General features: G+C 39.8%; 2 protein-coding genes across 2 annotated transcripts in view; both read left to right on the top strand.

Moving 5' to 3' along the window:
• Window positions 1-4,672, top strand: part of EPCAM (epithelial cell adhesion molecule) — a 5,536-nt gene extending 864 nt beyond the window's left edge. Inside the window, exons 3-9 of the mRNA XM_085307824.1 lie at window positions 574-814; window positions 1,105-1,170; window positions 1,884-1,947; window positions 2,526-2,627; window positions 2,840-3,034; window positions 3,447-3,488; window positions 4,159-4,672. Coding sequence (XP_085163950.1) covers window positions 574-814; window positions 1,105-1,170; window positions 1,884-1,947; window positions 2,526-2,627; window positions 2,840-3,034; window positions 3,447-3,488; window positions 4,159-4,200 — 752 coding nt within the window. The 3' untranslated portion in view covers window positions 4,201-4,672. The remainder of the gene's footprint in view (window positions 1-573; window positions 815-1,104; window positions 1,171-1,883; window positions 1,948-2,525; window positions 2,628-2,839; window positions 3,035-3,446; window positions 3,489-4,158) is intronic.
• Window positions 4,673-11,536: 6,864 nt separating this feature from the next.
• Window positions 11,537-20,703, top strand: part of MSH2 (mutS homolog 2) — a 53,953-nt gene continuing 44,786 nt past the window's right edge. The window contains exons 1-6 of the mRNA XM_085307823.1: window positions 11,537-11,801; window positions 14,597-14,751; window positions 15,118-15,396; window positions 15,790-15,936; window positions 17,261-17,410; window positions 19,738-19,871. Coding sequence (XP_085163949.1) covers window positions 11,582-11,801; window positions 14,597-14,751; window positions 15,118-15,396; window positions 15,790-15,936; window positions 17,261-17,410; window positions 19,738-19,871 — 1,085 coding nt within the window. The 5' untranslated portion in view covers window positions 11,537-11,581. The remainder of the gene's footprint in view (window positions 11,802-14,596; window positions 14,752-15,117; window positions 15,397-15,789; window positions 15,937-17,260; window positions 17,411-19,737; window positions 19,872-20,703) is intronic.

The raw sequence follows: 20,703 nt of genomic DNA, 5'->3' as shown, positions 1-20,703 counted from the left end.
AAAAAAAAAAAAAAAAAGTAGTGTGGGAAGGGAAAGGAAAGCCTCTTCCTGGTGTTCGAGGTCGACAGATAATGGTAGATAAGGGTTTATAATCCGTACTGAGCAACTTCTGTGAATGTGTGTGTTTGGCCATACGGAGGCGGCCTCCCATCATCCTTAATGTTTAGTCCCTGTCCAATGACAAGGATTTCCCAAAGACTGGTTCCTAGCCTGCTTGGAAAGACCTGCCTCCTTCAGATCTAGAGTTGAAAGCCTTGCATTGAAACCTGACTCTTAATGCAAGCTCAGCTAAGCCCTAAATGGTCCTCTGGATGGAAGGAATTGAAGGTGGCTGGATGTGGTACTGAACACATGACTTCTTTTATATTTGGCTTCAGAAGCTGGCTTATCCCAACCATATTGACTTAGTGCACAYCTACGTTTTGGATAGGCCCCTACTCTTCCCTGTAACGGCTTAAAATGTTGCTTTTGACCTAATCTTGCACTTTTTACATACTCAACTAGAACCTGTTTTGAAATGATCTAAAGTATAACATGACTTTCTAATTATTACTATTATTATTTTATTTTTAGTGACTTCAAAATGCCTGTTGATGAARGCAGAAATGACAGGTTCAAAAGCAGGTCGTCGTGAGAAACCGAAAGAGGCRTTTGAAGATACTGATGGCCTTTATGATCCTGACTGTGAAAATAATGGCATGTTCAAGGCAAAGCAATGCAATGGAACCTCCTGCTGGTGTGTGAATACAGCTGGTGTTAGAAGAACTGACAAACATGACACGAACTTGAAATGCAACCAACTAGTCAGAACAACGTAAGTCTTTCAACAGGTTAGGGTGTGCTATGATGTAAGAGCATTCCTGTGTTAAGTTCAGCATTACAGAGAATGTACCTGCRTGAATAACACTGGGCCTGAATGAACATGGAGCAATAAATTCTCTTCTACTGGATTTTTTTTCCTTCTAGTAACAATGAGACTTTGTTTGTTTGTTTTTCTCACTGCTTTGTTTTTGCATACTTTGCACCAGTCTTAGATGTTTAGTATGCAATATGTTACATGCACACCCTCTCAAGACTATTTACTGTRCTTGTCTCTTGCTTCAGGTGGATCATCATTGAAATGAAACATGGTGAGAGAAAAGCTCCTCTGAACACGGAGTCTTTAAAGAAGTAGGTGGTGATCATCAGTAAGATGTTATGAAAACATGTACACTTTCTACTAGATGTCTCGTTTATTTGTAGACAAGCATAAAAATGCATAGCTAGACCTGTAACTCATTTGTTGAACACTGTAGAAATAGCATACAGTCCTTTCTAGAAGTTGTTTAAATTTTGATTGGAAATAAATTAACTAAGGAGATTAATTTCTATTACAATTGATTTATTGCTACTTTGACTTCTGGTGAGTTCCGGATGTTGAAGGAAATGGGAAGGTAATAATGTGAAACTACCAAAAAGGTAAACTGATTGGGACTGGGGGGAGCTGTGCAGGTCTGAATAAAGAAGCAAGAGGAGAAAAAAATAGTTAAGCTATTTTTTTGGCTATAAAATAAAATCCTCTTTCTTTGTCAGAGGTCATAGCTACAAGCGCATTTTTCTTGTTCTATGAGKTTTTTTTTCTTTTTTTTCCTCTTGAACAAAAGCTGCTACTGTGTAGCTCCTCCTTGTGAACTCTCAAAACTGTTTAAACTTTTTTGCTATCCAAAACTCAGGAATTCTATTCAATAAATACAACTTCACTATTAGGAGCTGATAGAGCTCTGGTATTATTTAATAATGAGAGGTTATAGAAGAATTAATTATACTGGTTGTTCATACACCTGAAAATAGGTGTGTAAAATAGGATTCTGCTCTTGACAGTTGTGACTTTAATATTTTTGTAGAGCCCTTGTGGAAACAATTACCAGTCGTTACATGTTGGATGGACGCTATATAGGTGATATTGTGGTAAGAGGCACATAATTCTGCTAAAATGGGAGAACTTCATTCTCTGTTGTGAATAACTACAAATTYCAGTCTGGTCTGTCTAATGCAGTACAGCAGGACTAGAGCATGAGTAGAGTGTGGCTGGGCATGTGCGCTCAAAAGTGTCACTTAAAACTTAAGTGTATGGAATACATCTCTTAAAGCAGAGAGCCTATAAATAGCTTTACAATGTACAAGAGGAAGTCGTCCTGTCTTCTGCTTGTCCTCTRCTCTCTGGGTGGTGTGTTCTTGAAAGAAAGTCTTAGAGCTGTCTGCTCGCCTTTCATAGTAACGCTTCCAAGTAATACCACRTTGAGCAGCTAGCAAATAGCTGTGTCTGAGATACTAGGAAAATGCATGTCACTTCTAGTCTTTTAATGATTTCCATCTTTGCTCCAGTTCTAAAAAAAATTTTGAATCATACTGCAAACACTTTGAGAGCAAGAACCATAAGTTTGATTCAAAATGTGACCTCACAAGTTGGATCATAGTATTCTGTTGTGTATTTGATAGTCAGATCTAAACTAGCACCTTTCTAATACTATGCTTTCTTTTTGCAGTATGAAAACCCTTACATTACTGTCGATCTGAAGCAAAATACCTCAGGCAAATCTCCTGGAGATGTGGATATAGCTGATGTGGCTTACTACTTTGAAAAAGATGTGAGTGCATCATGCGTCAAGTCAGCCAAAGATTAAATATGTATATTGAATTACATGCAATGTGTGTCGTATATGTGGTATGGGTTATTTTGGGGTGTGTGTGTGTGTGTAAGTTTTTACGTTTGTGTGCACTGGCTAAAACAAATTATTGCAGTGTCTGGATGATGTCTGTTGCAAGGTGACTAGCAAATCTTCTTTGTATCTGTTCTTAGGTAAAAGGTGACTCCATCTTTCACAATGACAGATTAAACATCAGTATTGATAATGAAATGCTGCGTTTTGAGAAGACAGTGGTTTACTATGTAGATGAAGTAGCACCAGAGTTCTCCATGAAGTCACTGACTCCTGGTGTTATTGCTGTCATTGTAGTAGTAATACTAGCAATAGTTGCTGGAATTGTTGTACTGGTAAGTTCTAACAAAGCTACCAAATGGAATGGGTAACAGTAGCATCTGGGAAAAACTAACATACCAGAGTAATGGGTCTTGAATAGGATCAGTCTTACTCTGAAAATTACTTACTCTGAAATCTCCAACTAGTTTTTATGTTGCTTTTTCTGGGACTGGGATATGGGAAAGAGGTAATGGACACACTGTCACTCTTTCRGATAATGGCAGAAGTGTTGCACTGCAAGCGAAGTATTTATTGAGACACAGGGGGTACCTGTCTGACCTCCTGATCTCAAGAAACAACCTTCCCTCTTCTGCCCCTTAGAAGGATGGGGAAGGGACAGTTTTCATTTTGGAGGTTTAAGTGTAATTTACATCTGGTTGCAATTTTAAGTGAAGACTTGACCCTTACAATTACTTTCTTTTACAGGTCTGTACAAGACGAAGGAAAGGGAAGTACGTGAAAGCAGAGGTAAACTATATGGCATAGAGAAATTGGGGAGACTTTTTGGCTAGAATCCTGGTATTCCTAACTAGGTTCAGTGTAGGTTAACAGCTTGCTTTGGATGCTGCAGATGCGTTCAGGTAGTGTCAAAATACTCTATAGCTAGTTTTCATCTCTGTGCAGTTAACCGTGTTTGCTCTGCAGTAGTTTCAAAGACCACTGGCAACATGGATTTCCCTGTTTTGGGAGGGAGGGCAAAAGCTAACTACTGTTATACTCGTTTTAATAGAGACAATGAAGTCCTTGGGAAATGCTATCCGATAGTCTTATTTAATCGTGAAGAGCTCTGTTTGAGAGACTATTTCCATTGAGCCTGCAGTTTCTTTTGAAGAGCTGCTTACTAATGAACTAGTAAGAAATGGCACTAGCATACTGTATTTGGCCCTGAATGTGGACCATTTGTAAAGGAATCCAAGGAGTGCTGTAACTGAACAGTGCCATCTGCTCCCTGTGCAGTACCCAGTGCTCTGTAAAAAGCTGAAGTATTAATGTTGATCTTGGCATATTTACTTCTGTTAAGTGTATTTCCTCAAATCCCTTTTGCTAGTGAAAATCTGGAGTATTAAGCTATATCAACCTTTGAGATGTTATGTTAAGGAATAGAAGTAATATTGATCTTYCTGTTACCTCTCCCCAGGTAAAGGAAATGAATGAAATGCATAGAGGATTGAATGCATAACTGCATTAACTGAAGACAGCAAGATTTGAACGAGAAGACAAGAGAAATACTGGAGGCATGGATCTTAATTCTTACAGGACCCCTGTAAGAAAGGGGAATGTGTTCACTTAATGATCGTTAAAACTCTAACGAAGCCTAAGCTGGCAACCATCCTACTATTGCTATTTGTTCGACAGTTGAATTTTAAAAGCCTCGTTTTGCTCAAGTCAGACTTAACTATCCATGATTTTATGATGATGATGAAACAAGTTTGACAACTGCTGTTACTAGGATTTTGGAACGTACATGGTTAAATGTGTAACCCTGTGGGAATTTTCTTGAAAACATTCTGATTTTTGTAGCTGTGTCATAACAGGACCATTTGCCTGGCTCATGTATAATTGAACATGGCTTTGTTTTTATGGCTRTTTGTACATATTTGAACTTGCTGTAACTTTTTTATGACTTGAATTAATAAAACTTTGAAACAGGCTTTTAATTCTTCTACTGCATTGTTTTGATGATACCTGATCAACTAGGATACTTAAAGTTCAGCAGCCTTACCATCAGTGAAGATTATAGCCTAGAAATCCGAGTAAGGAGCAGTTTGTATTGGACATCTTGTCTCTCTGCAGTCTGATTTCTCCTGAAGTTGTGAAGTGTGCTTTATCTCATATCCCATTTTTAATGTGTGACAGGAGTAAAAATGATAAAATGGATTGTTTATATTATATATGTGTAAAATAAAAATGCTGTGCATGTAACAATTTCAGGAATGCTACATATGTATTTATAATTAAGACTAACCAAAAACATCTCTGGTGGGGTAGGCAGTTGGAAGACTCGGAATCAAATTATACTGCTGGRGAAGAGCTGTTGCACTATTGCCATGATTTGCATAGCTATCAATTGCAAGGTTTCTGCTGTTACTCCTGTTGACTGTCCTGGAGGCTGACCAAACTTGCACTGTCTCTACCTTTCACTAGAAAGCAATAGCTCTCTTCCAGAGTGTTTTTTAAGCTTCCTTTGGCAACCAGTAATCTATGCAGTGTATATATTAGCTAGCAAGTAAACATGTCTAGTCTGTCCAGCATATCTGATTTACAAAGGAAAGACTAACTGCTGTTGCCAATGCAATAATGAGATACAAGATAAGGAACTGAATGACAAATCTTATTACTAATGCAGAGTGTTTTGTTTGTTCCCCCTCCCTGAAACAGGAAAAGTAGCATATCCACATAGTAGCATATCATATGTACTGTGCTCATAAAATTAAATGTGTCACATACCCCATTAGAGAGTTTGCGTAAGCCTCCTGAAACGTTACTAAAGTTTCTAGACTCCTGAACGTGCTTCTGCTGTCACAGGCCCTGAGTGTTCTTTCTGCCTTTGACCAGGGTGGAAGCTATCAGGCCTATGTGCATTGATGTGTTAGATGTTGAAATGTGGACTTGTTCTTGGCAGGCAACATCATGTTTTTAGGTCACCCAGAATCTAGTGCTGTGATGTTGGCATGTGCACAGAGCTCCTGCAGCCTCCAGATTATACCAAATTTTTAGGTGGCTGTAGTGTGTTTTGGAAGTGGGAAAGTTCACATAAGTTTGCTCTGTCAAGCTACTGTTCCTGCTAATCACAGAAATCCTGAAACGGAATTTACAGGAGTGCATCGCAGCTTTCCAGGAGGCTAGTGACAGTTGTCAGTCAGTAACACCTTCTGCCAGACAGTCCCCCCCCCTCTGCCAGCAGATGCTACTCCCTTCTGCCTAGGGCATGTATGAGTGCGGTCTGCTGAGATACGCTCAACTGCTTGTAGCTCTGTAAGCTGCTAAACAAATGAAGTCTAGTTTTCAGTGAGCTGCTCTGCTGAGCCATTGGTATTTTGTCTCTCTCYTCCGGTTGTTCATTCTTTCTGCATACCATATTTTGCTTTCTTCCATTTCTTCAGTTTGGTGGCCTTTATCCCTCCTCTCTTCTTCTGTAGATTGTAACACTGGAGTTTCCCTCCCCACCCCCAGATCCCCATTTCATACCTAAATTTTTGGCCTGCAGGGTGGGAGGAGATGTCCTGTGCTAGGGGCTGGGCAGGGGCTACACATGTGCTGACCTGCCTGGCTGGTATGTACCTGCTGAGCTGCCTGGAAGCTACTGTTGTCCTGTTCTGTTTGAAGACTGTTCTCCCTCCTTTTCCCATAATAGGTGAAGACATTTAGATCTTAAAAAAAAAAAAGAAAAAGAAAAAAAAAATTAGTTGCTGCTTTTCATGTTAGACATTTGCAAGAATTTAGTCTTACTTGGTCATCTTTGTCAAATTTGACTGAAACTAGCCAATGGGGTAGAAAAGTTTATAGAAACTACACCAAAAATAGAAGACAGTTCAACAACTGAAGAGAGAGCATTAGGTCTCTTTCTAAACTCAGTTACTGTGCTGCAAACACGCTGCTCGGCTCTGCTAATTGTTGTCTTTTGTTCAAAGTTGATTCAATAATAGATTTTCCCCTAGTTTCCCTTTTAAAGTAATTTTGTTGACTTTTTTATACTGTTTTTGTTTTATTCTGTTTACTAAACTTAGCACTTGTGCAACAGTCCAGCTAAATAAAAGTGTGTAGGGGAATATGTAGAAGAGTGAGGGGAAAAAGAGTTGAGAAACTAGCACAGGAATCCTGCAACTTTGCTGTGTTTTGTATTTCTTTATAGCTTAAGAAGGCTAACTTGGTAATAAAAAATAAAATAAAATTTGATTTATCATCTGCTTATGCATATGATGTTTTTTCCTCATATTTCTTCAGAGGAGTTTTGAAATGCCAGCAAAAATTGATTATTATGGCAAAATATTCAGAGATGAAACATCAAAATATTGTGTTCCCTATATGAATACTTAGAAATCCTTGATAAAGGTTAAAAAAATGGTTTCCTGTAAAAGAAACAAACCAAAAKAATTTCATAAAACACTTGTAGTCATTGCATCAAATTTATGAGAAAGTAAATATTTTAATGTTTCCATTTGTCTAATTCATTAAGTTCCTTCAGCAAAGGAATATGTTTTTAAAATCTCTTTAATATTCTACACAAAGTTTAATATCATATTTCTTCTCTCTTAATGTAAAATAATGTCAGCTGTGACAGAAAGTGAGAAGAGCAGACTGAAAATGTATTAAATAAATTGAGGATGAATGAATGAATGAATGAGACCTTTGCGATAGAGGTTATGTCCACACAAACTGTACCAGAAATCCCGGTGATGATAATGCTTATTTTAGTGCATGCGTACAACATGAGAAAATAGTTTGTATGGGCAAATCTATCACTTCCTTATAAATTATTACACTAACATAGATACATAATGTGTTACTATATTAACATTGTTATTGACGRGGAAAACTATATTTTTATGCAATCAATTTTTGAAAKAATGTTTTAATTAATATACAAGTGMGTTTTGTGGGGCGAAATTTTTTCTTATAAAATCCATATGTGTAGTTACAGTTACTATTTGGGAAAAAGAGCAAGCTCTTCTTTCCTATGATAAATGTTACATTGTATCTTATGTGTTGAAAGTGCTATGTGAATAGTGCTATTCATTTCCTTACAATACTCCTGTGAAATAAACAGGTAAGTAGTAGTATTCTCATTCTACAGAAAGCTGAAATGGAAGGTGAAATTAGTTACTGAGAACCACACAAGACAACAAAAGACTTTTTTAGAAGAGAATATATACGGATATATGGATAACATATTTGGGAAAGCATGATCAATAAAGTTCATCAAACTTTCTCCCAAAGACACGAGTAGCGTGTAAGTGCAGTTTCCACAGCTAAACAATTAAAAGATGATGTGTTGCATATGTAGGGTCTATTGACATTAGCATGCTTGTTCTCATAAACAAACATAACAAATTTGTTAGGACAAACAACACCGTGAACCATGTTTATTTATATCTTTACCTACTGGACTTTGTTCATCATAATATACAGTACCTTTGGATTACTGACTGCTTCAAATAGCCTGGAAAAAAAAATCTAGAGATTAAAAATGCTAGCAGCTCCACTGACTTAACTCTACAGCTGATATTTATTGAATTCTAACRACCTCCAGGAGAGGCTAAGATCTAGTATCACGAAGATCATTGCTGGGCGTGCAGAAAATCATGCATGTTGTAGGGGTGGCTCTTATGTTGGGGACAGCGGGATCCATAGCCACAAGATTTTATAAACTTTGCTAAAATCTTCCCTTGTCCTTCTGTCCTCACAGTGACATGCAGTGGCAGCCGCACACCAGTGAGAGGGTGGCAGGTAAAAAGTGGGTGATGTGTAATGGCAGAGGCAGCATATAACATGTTGTGGCATGCAATAACTTGTTGCAACATGCAAGAAGTTCCTTCTTTTTTTTTTTTTTTTTTTTTTTTTTTTTTTCCCTTTACCCCCCAATTTTTTTTTTTTTTTTTTTTTTTTTTTTTTTTTCCTGCTAAGCCCCCAAAGTGTTGCAGAGTCCTCATGCATTTGCATTCAGGCATTCAGGTGCCCACACAGTAGGGGCATGCACGTGACAATTGGTCTGCATGAAAAAAGTTCATGGAAGAAAGTTGTAAGGTCCATTACAAAGTAACAGCAATGTTTTCTGTTTTCCCGCATGTATCACCTATTCTTATCTTTTTATCACTATCAAATACTCTTGTTAATATTATTTGTTAATATTTTATTCYTATTTTGCACTACAGCATTCTCTTAAACCTCTGTTGCTATATGTGTGCACACACACGCACACAAATCTGCCATGAGATTTTCTGGTGACATCCCCACCAGGTGAAAAGCATTAGAACTGCCATTGATTACACTTGAATACTAATTACTTTTTTGTCTTTTTTCCCCCTTGTAGAGTGGTTAATGGATATCCATTGTCGTATCTTCACTGAAAAACATTTCAACTTTCCTGTGTATGCTAGTTAAGTGTAAGGCAGCAACAAAATTAATTGAGGTCTTGTGCATGCATCCATTTTCTTCCTGCCACGTGCTTAATAATTGCACCCTTCTTCTCATTCTCATCACTCCTGGTGTGCAGGAGAGAGAGCAGGAAGCATTTTCTGTCATTGGCAGTGATGTAACGAAGCAACCCAAGGCAGAAACAGGGAAACGATCTGGGTTTGGAGTTACATGGGTGCAGAGCAGCCTGGGCGCTGAGCTGCCCTAGAAGAACCACGTGGGGAAAAGGCAGAGGAAGGTCTGTCGCTTGATCCAGCRACATTTCAGACATCGGGTGTCACAGCATGCATGTTTTTCATGGGCTGTAGTCACCAGGATTAAGAGCCGTTAGTGGCTGATTTAGGCAGGGGCCTTCTCTGGATGAGACAGTGTGTTTCAAGGAGCTGCCTTGAGCAAACAGAGTGAGAAAGGGCGTCTCCAGCCCAAGGGAGAGAGCRTGAGACACTTCAGCCTGCAGCAATTATAACTTACGGGCTGTTAGTTATCTCTTCTGAAGGTGGTAATAAGGTCCCTTGAGCCCACCTAGTCCCCAAGTATGTGTACAAGGACGCTTTTTATTTCTTGCCCTATCTTCTCCCTTATCAGTCTGCTTTTTTTGTGGTCCTGAGAACGTACAAAGAGAAGCAATCCGTCTACTCACAAAGAGCTTAATATGGGTTGGCCGGGTACAACCCCTTCTTGGTTAAGGTTGCCTGACCTGTACGACTTTATGAGAGCCTTTTCCTTCTCTCTCTCTCTCTCTCTCTCTCTCTCCTTTATTTTTTTTTTTTAAACCTATATATTTGCTAAATGTTAGTTACTTAGGCTGATTTTTTTCACTCTAAGTGCAAGCTGCTGAAGCTCTGGTGACTTGATACTTCGCTTCTTCCTCATCAGGGTTTAGAAGAGACCCCTGTGAGGAGGTGGGTGTCTCCATCCCGGCTCTCAGAGGCGTGGGGCAGGGCTGTGTGGGGCAGGATGTGTCCTGCCTGCCCTCAGGGTGAGGGTCCCAATGGTCCCAGTTCTTCCCACCTCTCCGTTTGGGGCCTTCTGGGCATAGCGTGACTTTATTTCTAGCTAGTTTGGAGTAGACTCCCAGTTACACTATGGAAGTGTTTCAGGCAGCAGCTTGTTCATGATGYATCTTTATGGCAGAAGTGATTAATTTTGCGATGGCTCAGTTCTGAGGTTTCTTCTTTCTGTGGAAAGAAGGCACCTTTGTGAACTGATAAAAACTGTAAGGGGCTGTTAACTGCAGTGCAGAGGGAAAAGCTGAGGCTGTCTGTACGGTGTCACGGGACTGATGYGGAAAGTTAACGATGTGAGGTGGCTTTTCTAAAGTGAGGAGACTTGACCTAGCTGGCTACTTTAGCCCCTTTTCGCCTGCCTAAGCGGGCTGAGGAGGGCTGTGGTTAACTGAAATGCTCCCCGTCGCCATCGTGTGCCACTGCAAGCTTGACACTCAAAATTCAAGAGAAATCATAACATTTTTAGAGAAATCTGGTCTTGAGCTAAACCATTCATTAAGCAGAGTTAATTCTGCTCTGCCTAAAATATATTCTGATGAAAGGGACACTTTGTGACACTATGTGGGAAACAAGCAAGGTTTATTGCAAGAGCGAACTCTGTAAATTATTGAATAATATCACTTCTTTCTTTGTTATTTTAATTAAAGTTCAGAAAGAAGCTGGAGCTTGTCCTAGTTAAACAAATAAAGCAATGAAGCATAACTGCAACCTTGTATTGAAAATGGATTAAAAACTGCCTTTTCACAATCCAGAAGACCGTTTTGAGCAATTTTGTATCAGTTGTGGTACTTTAAGGCTGTACAAGATACAGCGCAGAAAATGTTATGTCTGCCCAAAGAAGATACTAAATGAGATTTTTACTTATTCTTTTTTTTTTATGTTGAACCTGAATTACACTCTTCTGTGAGGAAGAGAGGGCATCTGGCAACCGGGAGCAGGGAGAGAGGCACACAGTGGCTTTGAGGGGAGCTSTGTACTCGGGGACGTGGTTGTCCCCCCTTTAGGGTAGCTAGGCCCTGCCTAACTCCTTTAACTTTTTTACGTCATCGGGTTGTGTATAAAAACAAACATATGGCTTCTGTACGTGTCTGGTGTATGATTAACCTGGCCCAAGATCAATCTCTGCACCGCGCGAGAAGCTGGCAGCCCGGCCCCCGCCGAGCCCCGCGCCACGGCGTTGCCATGGCAGCATACGGCGCGCGAGGAGGCTCAGCCCGCACATTCTCCAGAGCGCCGGAGGCCGCCCCAGAGGCCCTATAGGGGCGGGGCGGGCGTCACGTGTGGCGCCGGCCGCGCGGCGATTGGGTGGCGCCGCTCTCGCGCGGCGGTGGCGGGGTGGGGCGCGGGTGGCGCGCGCGCGCGGCGGTGGCGGTTGGCGGCCGTTGGCGGGTAGGCGGCGGTGGCAGTGGCAGCGGCAGCATGGCGGTGGAGCCGCCGCGGGAGGCCGTGTGGCCCGAGGGTGCGGGCGCCGAGGCGGGCTTCGTGCGAGCCGTGCTCTCGCTGCCCGACAAGCCCGACACCACTGTGCGCTTCTTCGAGCGCGGCGACTATTACACGGTGCACGGCGGCGACGCGCGGTTGGCCGCCCGCGAGCTCTTCCGCACCCGCGCCGTCATCCGCCAGCTGGCCGGGGCACCGGGTAGGTGTGCGGGGGTCCTGACCCTCCCGCAGGCCCTGTAAGCTGGGTGGCTTGGGTTCGGCCCCCGGGGCCTTGCGGCGGAGGCGTGRGGCCGGGCGCCCGGCCGCGTGGGGCCGAGCGGCGGTGGCGTGGGTGCTGAGGGGGGAGCCGGGGCGTGTGTGGGGCGTGGGGCTGTGCGTTGGATGCCGCTGTCAGGAGCTGCTTTTGGGCAGCAGGTGCAGCGCTGCTGTGCTCTCAGGAGGAAGGCCTCCGTGTGCTTCTTCGATCGGCACACTGTTCTCATGTTTGTTTGCTGCAGTTCGCATCTTAATTTAAAATAAGGTATCTTTGATGTCAATTTTTAAACATAAATACCTTTTTGTGATAAGAGAGCATAAGATGGTGCTCACCTTTTTATGCTGTAGGCAGTTAAAACTGCGCAGAGGTACTGGATTGCTGTGCACTGTGAACTGAGTAACTGGAGTAATCTGTGCTGTTGTTGCTCTGATAAGTGTAGGAGAGAAGACGCTAAGCAGTCTCTGAGTTTTGAGGTCTGCTGTGATTCATTGCTGCTTCAAAGCAAGCATACAGAATGCAAATCTTTTAGTTTTTCAACCTCTTACTGCTTTGAAATGATAATTAGTGGCCATCCTGAGTAGGATGTATGTGATGGATATAGGTGTACAAATGTAGAAAAGTAACTATAGCAGAAAGCTCGGCTCTGCATATGTATTTTTCTTGACGTAAGTTCTCTGCAGGACTATCAGATGTGCATAATTAATTCAACAAAAYTTGTTGCATACACTAACAGCAGTTAATAACATTTTTTCAGACCTTTGGTAGATCTGTATGAAAAGGATTGCATAACATTTCTGTGATAACTGAGGACTGGATTTACATAGTTCTGTAGTGTAGGTGACTGACTAATAATGGCAAAATGTAAATGTGTGGAGTTTCCATGATCAGGTGCTTGATTCATGATGGCCTGCAGCAGTGAATAGCATATTTAATTATGTARTAGATAAGGCTTTTTTTTCTCTTCCCCTGTTGCTTTTTATTTATCTCTTGGTGTGAGAGAGTAGAGCTGTCAGACATCAGATGTGTGAGCATCAAGATAAAAATATCTTTTTTTTTCAGAAGATGAAAACCTTAGTATTGTTCCTTGTCTCAAGAAACTACTGGAAAGTTCGTGGCAAAATAAATTTGACTGAAGCCTTATGCACTGGCTTTAGAAAGGGAATGATGTTCTCATGCCTTTTCACCTTCTAGTGCAAGTAATAGGCGAGTAACTTAAAAAAAAAAAAAAAAAAAAGCTTTATGAAGAACTTGCAGAGCTTGATAGTTTCAAGTATAGGATTTGAAATAATAGCTTCCGGACTAGAAACACATGCATTGATATAGAGTCTGAATTGCATTTAAAAGTAATAACTTTGCACATGTAAGTCTGTGATTATCAGCTCCAGTGTTAAAATGCTGCAAACTATAGTCTTATCTAGAATATCCAGCTGAAAATCAGCATAAAACTACAGTTTTTGCTTTCAGGAAGGATTTCAAATCACACATCTGTTTCTTTTTCTCTAGGTAGTGTATAATTTAGTCACATCTGAAAAAAGAAAAAATGTATTTTATTGGACAGTTCTGCACTGGCAAAAAGAACCTACTTATGTGGGCTTAATTACCTGCTTCCAAAAAATGTGTTACTGGAGTTCTGGGCAAAGAAAATAATAATAATTAAAAAAAACCCTACTTGAAATGATGTCTTACAGAGTTATTTATTAGGATTAGGAACTGTCTGTTTAACATCTTGTACATAAAGGAGTACATAAAATCTTAAATGTGAGGAATGCCTGCTTGGATAGCTAAACTAACAGTGCTACTGAAAAGAGATGTGAAGATGCCTATCCTGAGTCTTTCTTTACTTTTTTTTTTGTCTTACAGCTCTTACGTGACTGACACCACTCTGAGTTAACTCCGTTTACTGCTCTGGCAGAAAATTAAACAACCTACGTTTTTGGCTGGGTAGATTAGTAATGCAGTCGTCTTATTCTGTTGTTAGRTTGGTCCCGAGGTTGTACGAGAGGTAGGGAGATAGAAGTGGTACTGCTCCGCTTGGCAGTTGTAAGAAATTAAATTTGCCTAGCTATTCCATCTGCCTGCATCTTTGTAGCTGCAAAAGCAAGAAGTTTCCCAACTGTGTACTCACTAAATTAGGTTTAATGTAAACTTTCTTATGATTAGTTTATGTTTACAGAATATATTATTTTCTATGGCAATAGGGAGATGTCTTGGCATGTGTGTCTTAGCAGTCTTTGGAGCGACGGGCTGTTTTGCGCATTCATTAACAGAAGTGGCTTATCCAGGAAAAAAAGCAGGTTATCAAGAAGGAAAATCTGTAGTTTGCTTCCACCATTCACTAGATTAAAAGATGTGGAAGGTAAATTAGAAAAAACAAATCAAGAATGCTATAAGAAGATGGGAAGGGTGAGAGGAAGTTATCTTTTTACATACACATGTATAAAATGAGTGAAAATTGGAATTGAGCAATGAACGTTGCTTTGTATTTGCATATTGTGCGTGCTTTATTCATTCTTAATGTTAATCAATTGAGTGTTGTGGTTTTGTCTTGTTTCATGGGTTTTACATGCTTTCTTTATTCACTATTAGAATAACATCCTTTCTGTAGATGGTTGACTGTTTCCTGGGAATGCCAGTTGCAAAAAAAAAAAAAAAAAAAGAGAGAGAGAGAGAAAGAAAGAAAGAAAGAAAGAAATCCGGATATCTTATTTTCCTTATTCCCCCCCCCCCTTTTTTTGTAGGAAATCAGAAACTGGAGAGTGTTGTGCTTAGTAAAATGAACTTTGAATCTTTTGTGAGAGATTTGCTGCTGGTTCGTCATTACAGAGTTGAAGTTTACAAGAACAAAGCAGGGAGTAAATCTACCAAAGAAAACGACTGGTATTTGGCATACAAGGTACAGTTTTCCTCAGTTTGGGTCTTAGTGATTTTTTTCAGGGACTGACATTGGCAATGATAAATCACATGATCTGTTACAGATCCCTATGTTTTCTACTGTTACAGTAGGAGGAGCTTGTTTTGTTTGCTGTAAATTGGGAGATTAAGGAAGCTTGAGATAGTTGAGTTTGTGTAGATGGTAGGTATATTCTTAATGTTTAAAAGATAAGACATATATATATTCTTCTAGCAGAATATTCGTTACTTAGTTTGACTCACTGGCATCCTTTGAGGGGAAAAAAGAAGTGTATACACACACACACACACACACACACACACACAGAAACACATGTTCTTTTAAAAAATACATTTCTTTCCTAACTAGGGTTCTCCAGGAAATCTTGCCCAGTTTGAGGAAGTTCTCTTTGCCAATAATGATATGTCAACGGCCATTGGAGTTGTGGGGGTGAAGCTCTCTACCACTGATGGACAAAGAGTAGTTGGAGTGGGGTATGTTGATACTACACTGAGAAAACTGAGCGTCTGTGAGTTTCTAGATAACGATCAATTCTCAAACCTTGAAGCTCTGCTGGTTCAGCTAGGACCTAAGGAGTGTGTGCTACCAGGAGGAGAGACTGCTGGAGAGATGGGAAAACTACGACAAGTAAGAGAATTGCCTGTGACCATGGCCTCGTGGCTTATGCTTAGACAAAGATTTTATCTAGAAAGCTTTTAGCTTTTTAACTAAAAATAAAAAAAAAAAAACCCTAAAGGCATAGAGCTTATTATCTAGGCTCTGTGATTTGTAGAAAAATGAAGGACTAATTCACTAGCTTGAAGAAATTTTACTTGTTGCATCAAAAATGTAGTATTTTTCTGTTGTCTCACTTGCATTTTAATCAACAAAAGATGTGCTAAGGCTAAAATCCTGTCTGTTATTCTCTGTGCAGCCTAGCCATAAATAAATGTACATCATTGGGGTTTATTTGTAAGGGTTGAATGCTCATCTCTTGAAAATTGAAAGTAATTGATAACTATGTATGTTTATGCACAACAGGTCATTCAGAGAGGAGGAATTCTGATTACAGACAGAAAGAAGGCAGAATTCACAACAAAAGATATCATTCAGGATCTCAATCGCTTGTTAAAATCGAAAAAAGAGGAACAAATGAATAGTGCAGCATTGCCAGAGATGGAAAAGCAGGTTAGTGCAGAGCACTCTTTGATGGGTCCATGTTTTTTTTTGTTTGTTTTAAGATATCGAGTGGTGTGTGCCCCTGTTGTGAGCTGATATCCCTACCCTTTCCAGTCCTATTTTATGTTGTATTCACATACTTTGAAATTACTCTAAGGCACATGATGTATCAAGGTAAATTCTTGCTGAAGTGTTTAGCAGTTCTGCTGCCCCTGGGTCTTTATGTTAAAGTGGGATTCACGAGGCCTCTAGAAAAAAATTAAGAACACTCTTCACTTATTTAATGAACTAAACTCTAGTAAGCAAACTGACTGTATGTAGGAGATGCTTCTTATTCGTAATTTATCTAGCCTGAAGACTGAAATACAATCCTTTAATTTTCTTGCATGATGAAGAGAGAATCTCATATCTGGAAGTAGAGTACTATTCATGTTAATATTTTGGGGGTTTTGTGTCATCTTATGGCTCAAACAGAGCACTGGAACAGGTTGTCCAGAGAGGTTGTGTAGTCTCCTTCTCTGGAGATATTCAAAGCCCGCCTGGGTGCAACCCTGTCTAACATGCTGTAGGTGATCCTGCTGAGCAGCGGGAGTTGGACTAGATGATCTCCAGAGGTCCCTTCCAACCTTACCGATTCTATGATTCTATGAAATACACAATTTAGTGCCTGCATGTCTACTGAGCATGTTTGTTTTCTTAGTTGTAAATAGGTAATTTGCTTGAGAGAACATATTTTAACTTGTTTTAAAATGTTTTTCATTGTAGCTTGCATTTGCAATGAGCTGAGTTATTCTCCCTTAACATATGATTTCATCACAGGTTAAAATTGTTTTAAGTCTATTACTGCTGAACAAGTCAGTCATGGTGTTCTCACTCTTTTGTGCTGGCATTAGCGTTTGTAAGGCCATGCAGTGAGCCGGATCAGATGTTTACTGTGACTGAAGACTAACCCTGAAAGCATGTCCTCAGATTATTCGTGATCTCCTTTATCTGCTATAGCTTGTTTGAGTTCCTTAGCCTGAAACATATTGATAACAGCTTTGAAAAGCTGGCAAGGTGTGTACATCACACCTTATTTTGTTAATCAGATTATGCAAATGGCCAGTTTGTTGTTCTTGCACCTATCTAGAAAGAAAGTGCATTGTCCTAGAATGTGCCAATGAAGAAAAGGTCCTGTAGAACAAGATATGTCCCAGTTGGAATTCACACACAGGACTGGACTCAGAGACCTTTTCTGATGGTATTTTTTGTCTTTTTATAGGTACATTTATCAAATGCTCCCTGATTCAAGAATATTTCTAACTAGATTATTATTATTTTTTTTTAACTTCAGGTTGCCATTTCATCCTTATCAGCTATTATCAAGTTTTTAGAGCTGCTGTCAGATGAGTCTAACTTTGGACAATTTGAACTGACTACTTTTGATCTTAGTCAATATATGGTTCTTGACAATGCAGCTGTCCAAGCCCTCAACCTTTTCCAGGTATGAAATACACATTTTAATTGATAAGCATTTGCAATATACTTGTTTAGCTGCTTGATAAGTGACATCCTGACAGTCCAGTCAAAGCTCCTTGTATCTTGATTAATGGTGACTTTTTAGCCTTCTTTTTTTCAGCTATCTTGTACAAACATTAGATTCACTAGTGTTCTAGAAACACTGTTGTCCACTGTTATAGCCTTCTTTTGCAGTCAGGTTGCTTTGAATACAGAAGGGAAGATCATAAGAGAGGTAGGAAGTGACTACAAACAAGTGTCTACATGTATAATGAAGATATGGAAAGAGCCTTGAAAGTACTCCATGGCTGTACCAGCTGAAGAGTCTGGCATTCTTTGTCTATCCTTGTCTTTAGTTGGAGATGAAGAAGTTCACAGCTGCAATGATAGGAGCAGACTCAGGGTGAGAAGAAGAGAGTTCCATAGATATGTGACATGATAAGAAACTCCAAAGCACAATTACTTTCTACAGTAGTGCTGTTTCTGGAAAAAGGAATAGCAATCTGAATTAATAGGGAAAGAGGAGGGATATGYCAGGAGAACTGCTTTCTGTGATGGAAGGGGAGGGCTGGCTGAAAACTGCAGCAGGCAGAACAGGATTAAGAACATGCTGAAAGCACCATAGCATGTTAACTGGGCAGTGTTGGTTTTGCTTTTTATGTGCATTTTCAAATCCAAGTTACCATTTTTTCCAATCTTCAACCGGACCTGTGTTCCCTGCCCTATGTGGCCCTAGGCAAACATGGACTCACACTGTTGTGCTGATACAGTGGTGTATCAGTCTTTTTCTTCTATTTTTGTATTAGCAAATGCTACTTAGTGATCCTTTCTTGGGCATAGTCTGCATGAATTTCAGGCTTATTGGATAAAATCACAGATATGGTCCCCTGTTTACATTGGAAGGATTTATGGTGAAAAAATACGTATTTGGCATCTGATCCGGTGGTTAAATGTGGAGAAAGGTATTCTGACTTCATTGCCTTATTTCCYGATTCTGTGTTACAAGAGAGTGAAGGAGAAGTTGGACCTCTTCCCAGGTTTTATGGAGGTGTTCTAGGAAATTTGACAACCTCTTTGCTACTTCTCTTTGTAAGTCCTTGCAGATGTTAAGTGTCTGTGATAGGAAATGCACTGCCTTATCTGTCCTCAAGGGTGGTCGTGTGCTTCAGAACAAGGGGAGGTTGCTGTGTAGCAGGAAGCTGTGTTACGGCCTGCGTGTCAAGCTGTCTCTGAAGAGGTTCTTGGGCAGGCAGTGAAGCCAGAGGCAAAATGTTTCATAATTGGAGTCACTGTGAAGTGTGTAAGTGAAATTCTGATGGTGCAGCAGATGCAGTTGATTATATAAGATCATAGGAAAACATAGCCTTTCAACTTGGGCATATTGAAGTATGTTATTCCTGTAGCAAAAACCAATGTCACTTGTAACATGGCTTTAAAAAACTTGGGGTACTAATAGGTAACTGTACTCTTCCTGATGCTTTCTCAGATTCTGGAATTTCTCGTATTGATAGAGTGCTGTCCAGGGCACTGAATGTAGGTGTATACATTTTAGAGCTTAGATTTTCTAGGGGTTAAATCCCTCAATATACCCTCTTGCTCCATCTCCTGTTACCGTAATGCTAGTCTTATGTTGCAGCTGTTCACAGACATCAAGACCTGGTACTGGTTGAATGCCTGCCTGCTGTTCTGATTGCAAGTGTTCTTTGGTAGATCTGATATTTTCAAGTTAAAATTAAAGCAAGTTCACTTGCTTTAGTAAAAAACATCCACAAGGTTGTCTTAAGAGAGTAAAGTTGAAATTATACCAAAGTTGTAGGGAGTGAGCTATAATCTGAACAGAGTATGTTTGGAGATGTTTATAGTACCACAGAGATAACCTGGGGAGACTGAATAAAAATCATAAATATGTAAGTTCTGTTGCCTCCCTCCATCTTCCCTCAAAAGAAAGGTCTCCCCAACCAAAACTCTTGAACCCAAGGCGCTTTTTTTTTTTTCCCCTTTTTCTTTTCCCTTTCCCTCCTTATGGACAGGACCATTATTTTTTAACCTTACAAAGGACAATCTAGTGAATGTCTAGCTGCATTTCCACCTTTTTTATTCAGTCAGCTAGTATCAAAATAGACAAACGTGTTCCTTGCTTGCCATGTTCCTGGAAAYGTAGTGTAACTGCTTCAGTGCTATGCTATTTAATTTGACTTTTTCACGGATGCCAAGTGAACTCAGAGAAGACACTCTGATCTGTTCTTAGCTAATAAAGTTGAGTGCCATTCGATGGATGTCAGTAATCTTCATCAATTCTTTTTTCCTTTCTAGAGTTCTATGGAAAACGCTAATACTGCACAGTCACTAGCTGGCTTACTAAATAAATGCAGAACCCCTCAAGGACAAAGACTGGTTAATCAGTGGATCAAACAGCCACTTATGGACAAGAATAGAATTGAAGAAAGGTAAGTGTTATATATTTGATAGGCTTATACAATTTAGTAACTATTTTAGCTGTTCCTTTTTAAGCAAAACACTAAAACAAAGAAATAACTTTAATACTGTTATCTTACTATATTATAAATGGTGGCTGCAGTTTTGTGTGCTATCCTCTAGTGCAATGTAGTTAAACGGAACAGGAAGTCTTTTGCTCTGTGAAATGGAAATTGGCAAGTTACTGTTAAGTTAAATACTTTACAATTATGACCTTTTAAAGGGAGAGGATATGGTGCATTTAGATGTCCAAATAATTCAAGCTGCAGGCTGAGGTAGTTTAGCAACCACTTTATAATTATTTTCCATACTGCAAATACTCATTCTGTGTAATAATATCGTGATGCCACTTTTAGTTTACTAAGAGGAAAAAAAAAAAAAAAGGTGGTAATAACTTCATTGTATTTCCAGAAAAAAGCTGCCTTTGGTTGCAGCTGGGTGCTCTTACCATATCTTGCCTTGAGATTGTGGCCCAAAGATGACCGTTTCTATCTTTCGTCATCTTTCATACTGCTGCTTGTCACAATGTGTCTACCCTACTAATAAATAGTGGTGTCAGTTGATAAAAGGCTTTACAGAATATGGCAGATTTGTACAGAAAATGTGCAGATAATTCYCAGCTTCAGAGAGAGATTCTTAAAAACCAAATTTCTACAGTGTGTGTATGTTTCTTGGTTATATTCACCATGCAAACAAATGATACAATTWAAAAAAAAAAAACTCTTGCTAAAATATAGCTATCCTTTTATTACCTAAAACCAGACCGCATGAAAGCTCAAGTGAATGTCAGGTTAGTACATTGTA

Source organism: Rhea americana, unplaced genomic scaffold (genome assembly GCF_003343005.1).
Source record: "Rhea americana isolate MKP2758 unplaced genomic scaffold, rheAme1 scaffold_265, whole genome shotgun sequence".
Lineage (NCBI taxonomy): Eukaryota > Metazoa > Chordata > Aves > Rheiformes > Rheidae > Rhea > Rhea americana.
Note: the sequence above shows the minus strand (reverse complement) of the source record. Positions and strands in the feature narration are given on the sequence as shown.